The sequence below is a fragment of the Ranitomeya imitator genome, chromosome 4, assembly GCF_032444005.1.
Source record: "Ranitomeya imitator isolate aRanImi1 chromosome 4, aRanImi1.pri, whole genome shotgun sequence".
Classification (NCBI taxonomy): domain Eukaryota; kingdom Metazoa; phylum Chordata; class Amphibia; order Anura; family Dendrobatidae; genus Ranitomeya; species Ranitomeya imitator.
In genome coordinates, this window is record NC_091285.1 from 704,197,441 (window position 1) to 704,202,589 (window position 5,149).

The window sequence follows — 5,149 nt, forward strand, 5'->3', positions numbered from 1 at the left end:
TATACTATTTGTACTCTGGTACTGGTGTCTGCCCCAATTTTAGCCGTATTGGCAGCATTTACATTCCATGAAGTTGTTGTTTTCACCTCCTCTTGAAATCAATGGAGGTTCGGTTTTGTTTGGCGAACTGTTCAACCAACATCGGGGCGCTTGCCAAACTGAACCCGAAATGAAGATTGAAAGGTTCGCTCATCTATTTACACTAGGTTGGGACATTCATCTGTGACTAGTCTTGGGACATTTTTGTAACATTGTTGCAACACACTCTATTCCACTTGTTCTTACTGCAACTACGTACAGGATGTAATTTTGCATGTGCAGAGGTGCATTTTCGGCCAGAAGTGTTAGCCTAGTTTGACAATTCTTGGAGTATCAGAGCATGGTGGTGATAAGAAGAGGTGTCAAGTACCAAGCAGGAAAAAATGAGCAGCAGAGTTGAGCAATGAGGTCACTATTGTTTTTTTTTGCTTGCTTTTTTATACTATAGTATAGTTACATAATCAGGGGCATTCAATTTACGGAGATAAATTAACCATAAAATGACTTTCCTAGGAAATTACATGCAATATTATGAGTTAGAATCTCATCAGATCAGTTCTAACTTTGACTCAACATCACTTTGATGTTTCCCACCAAGTCAATAATCATGACTGGATTGTCCCTGATATTCAGAAGCTTGTTCAATTGCTTCTAAATACAGTAAAGCTTGAATAATAATAGGTCTAAAATTTCAACTGACTCACAAACTATTTTTCATAATTTAAAGTATATCTATAAAGTTAAAAAATTATTTCCTATAAAATAAACAGTAAATAAAAGACGTCGCCCATGTGAAGAACTGTAGATACCTTTTCTCATTATTTCACCACAAATGGCTCATTATCTTCTTATTTAGAGCTTTAGCAATTCTTGTTATTTATTAGTATAATGAGGCCAATGGGAATTCCTTACGGGATATTTAGTAGACGCTAAGGATTATATATTACCAGTGACAATAGAAGATGGCAGCTGGAAGGAATCGTGTCCTTTAGTGATGATTCGGTTTTGACGTGAAGCATCAAGGATGTGACCAAGGTAAATTTTGAAGTTAATAATCACAAACCCAATTCTATATAGGTTCAACATGAGATGATGATTATTAATAACATACAGTATAGAGCCCATATTACAACATGTAGTATCTCCCAATTTCTGCAGGTTTTTAACATCTTTAGGGCATTGTATTTACTATGCAACTAGATTTAGTGTAGATTTAGATAAGCAAACTTTGATTATAAAAGATTTGTGTGGAGGCCCAGGCTTAGTTCAAATGAGCTGCACAGGGTCTGGTTGCTACAATCATATCAATTCTAAAATGTTTGAGTTAGACTTTGATACAGGAAATATATACGTCTTGGTACCGTGTTAGCCAGTGGATAGAAAAATATTTAGAATTGAGAGTCCTCAGCGGTTGATACCTTTTGATGCTAACTTAAAAGATGGTAACAAATTGCAAGCTTTCGAGACTACTCAGGTCTGATTCCTGATTAAGAGACCTGAGTAGTCTCGAAAGCTTGCAATTTGTTACCATCTTTTCAGGTAGCCATTAAAAGGTATCAACCACTCAAGACTCTCAATTCTAAATGAGTTAGACTGTGTATCTAAAGCCTTGCCTCCAAGAGAGTTCCATTTTATTCCAGCTAGTGTATTCAGGTACCTAACACCTGTGCTGTACTATGGGAAGCTGATTGCATCAGACCTGAAGTTTTCACTTTGACTTATCCATGGCCTGCAAAGAAATCTGCACTTAGAGAAATGCCAACTTTTCCACTCCAAAATGTCACTTGGCCGATGACAACATAGCTCTGGTTCTAGCAACTCTGGTTAAAATAACTTTATAACTCAACTTTTAAATTCTTATATTACCAAGGTGAAGAGTGACCTTGGCATGATCAATGAGGACTGCACAGGTTTTCAGGTGATCTGTAGTCAGACATTTCTCTTAAGGTACCAAGTTTCTCTTTACATTCCTACAACTAGAAAAACATGAACTTGAACAATGATGGCCTCATGCAGTTCAAAGACATGTTACTCTGTAAGAATAAGTTAAAGTAATAATGATCGAGTGGTTTTCTTTAAACTCAAGTCCCCCTTAACATTCTTCTCCAAGAGGCACTGATACCGGGAGTACACCCAGGTCTAGGTGACTGAAGAGGCTCCAAAACACCTTTGGTTTGTAAGAAGAAATCAATTTTACAAAAGGCAAAAACTAATTAAGGAATCCTATGAAAGATTTTGCACTGGGTCTAGGAGCTTTAATTTATATTCAGGTTCTGTTCTCACTCCTCGTCAAAGGGGAGATCATCCTTCACTCTTAAAGACCTGTCTGGTATTACAGACTCACCTTTCATGCAGATTTGAGCAAAAATTGTTTAAAATACCCTGGTTTGATGTCCACATCAAAACTATGTGGAATCTGAACCAGGATCCTCGAACTTCTTTAGCCATCACTAGAATGCCGTCCTGGGCACCTCTGATGCTCGCAAAGTCCAAGCAACATCATGCGATTGCATAAGCTGCAATTTGAGTTTTAGCTAAAGAAATTTGCAGAACCGTGATCTGACTTCCATGGAGAACCAAAGGTTTACGCAGAATTAGGGTCCTGCAAGTCTTTTTGATTAAAAGGTAAACATTTTCTTTGAATCATTGTTATTGAGGCTGCAAGAAAGACCAGCCAATCCCCAAGCTAGTAAATTAATACTTTAAATTAGTCTCCATGTAGCTTCTTCCCCATGTCTTTTTTGATGCAGAAGCTGTAGAGCAAGAGACACAGAAGATATGTCAATCAAACATGGGTCGGTGCTAAGTAGGAAATAACACAAAGGAACAAAGCACCCTACAGGGATAGGCCCATCCATAATACTTTATCAGCAATGAAGAATCAATTCATGCATGTGTCTTGTCTTTTACTTCCCTACCTAGTGATAAAATAAGTTTTGTGACAGTAAAACTCTTGACAGGTTTCCGTTAACTCAAAGTTCCTTTGTTTTGTATATGAAGAGAGGTTTTACAACTCTGACAAACCTCTTGAGACTGTTAAACATTGACTTCTGCTAATCAAAATCCATCAAATTTATGTGGTCCTTCCTTTTGTATGGCAGATATTTCAGGTTTTATAAATATATCATACATGAAATGAATGTTCTCTTTCCAACAGTAAATATGGTGATTTTCTAAGATCTCATCTATCATTGCATCTTACATTTATTCAATCAGATATACAATGAACAAAAGTTTCATATCAGAAATCATCCTCATAGGGTTTGGAAACCTGCAGAACTTCAAGTTCCTCTATATCTGTATGTGTCTGCTCATCTACTTGGTCACAGTAATAGGAAACCTTATCATCATCTTGTTGGTGTCAATCAGTTACCGTCTCCGAACTCCAATGTTCTTCTTTCTCAGTCACCTCTCCTTCTCTGATATATTGGTCACTTCAAATGTTGTTCCAGTCATGGTGAGCATTACTTTCACAGATGGAGGTAGTTTGGACCTGACCGGTTGTATAACTCAATTTTTCTTTTTTGGAGCATTTGCAATTACCGAGAGTCTTCTGCTGACAGCAATGTCCTACGACCGATATCTCGCTATTTGTAGACCACTGCACTACTCAACCATTATGGATGACAAACTTTGCATATATCTAGTTGTTGGTTGCTGGTTTCTTGGTTTTGGACTAACCCTTATTCCAATATTTTTGATACAGACATTGTGGTTCTGCGGTCCCAGAGTCATCGACCACTTTTTTTGTGACTTTGGTCCTCTTCTGGAGCTCTCCTGTTCAGATGTTTCTGTTGTAAAGTATGAGGTATTGTCCCTCTCTGGTATCATTACCACAATCCCTTTTGTGTTTATTGTCATCACCTATGGTTATATCCTTGTAACCATCTTGAAGATCACCTCAGTCACCGGGAGGAAGAAGACATTTTCTACTTGTAGCTCACACCTGGCTGTTGTATGTACCTATTATGGAGCGCTCTTTGTAATATATGTTGTACCCCGTGGAAGGTATTCCACGACTGTTAACAAAGTGCTGTCTCTTTTATACACTGTAATTACACCTTTACTCAATCCGATCATATATGGTTTAAGAAATCAAGAAATCAAAATGGCCGTGCTGAACTATTTATGTCCAGATACAATCAAAAGAAAATAAATAAATATAACATAATTTATATTACTTACATTGTATTTTTTATATTGTATTGTTTATCTTTTTTCATAATTTGAAGCTTAAATATAAAACAGAATTATTACTCTGTATGCAAGCATGTGGCAAAAAAGGGATAAAAAGCTTCCTAGGATGTTTATGGTGATCTAAACTCTTCTTTGATGAATCTCGTAAGAGTCCGTGAGTTACAAAAATACAACTATATTTTGACTGTATAAATGAGCCTAATGCTAAGGAGCAGTAGTGAGTAGGGTTGAGCGAAACGGATCGGACAAATTAAAAAATCGCCGACTTTCTGCAAAGTCTGGGTTTTGTGAAACCCAAACCGATCCCACTGTGGGATAGGCCATGCAGTCAGCGATCTTTACGCCAAAGTCACGTTTCGTATGACGCTTTCAGCGCCATTTTTTGCAGCCAATGACGGAGGACGCAGTGTTGGCAGCGTGATGACATAGGTCTCGGTCCCCACCATCTTAGAGAAGGGCATGACAGTGATTGGCTTGCTTTCTGCGGCGTCACTGGGGCTATAAAGGGGCCTGCACGCCAACCGCCATCTTACTGCTGCTGATCTGAGCATAGGGAGAGGTTGCTGTAGCTTCGTCAGAAGCTGGGATATAGTTAGGCAGGGAATATAAACCCCCAAACTGCTTGTGCTGTAGCAATTTCCACTGTCCAACACCACCTTTGTTTTGCAGGGACAGTGGAGTTTATATCTTTGTGCATCAGCTCTGTAGCATATTAGGCTGCCTTATAAGTCTCCCTGATAGCTGCATTGCTGTTTGCACCGCTGCTGTGCAAACCAACTGCTTTTTTAAAAGCAAAAATCCTGTTGCTCCCTTCTGCAGTTATCTTGTTTATTTGTCCACACTTTTGTGTGCAGCAGTCCTTTTTGTTGCTGCCATACTTGTCCTGAGATCATTGTAGGGAGATAGAAATAGT

The 5,149-nt window shown here is 38.4% G+C and overlaps 1 protein-coding gene across 1 annotated transcript; it reads left to right on the forward strand.

The window, feature by feature from the left end:
* Positions 1-3,172: 3,172 nt before the first annotated feature.
* On the forward strand, positions 3,173-4,210 carry LOC138674380 (olfactory receptor 1468-like). The gene has a single exon (XM_069762227.1). It carries the CDS (start codon positions 3,263-3,265, stop codon positions 4,193-4,195), a length of 933 nt encoding a protein of 310 aa, XP_069618328.1. The 5' UTR covers positions 3,173-3,262; the 3' UTR covers positions 4,196-4,210.
* Positions 4,211-5,149: the final 939 nt, after the last annotated feature.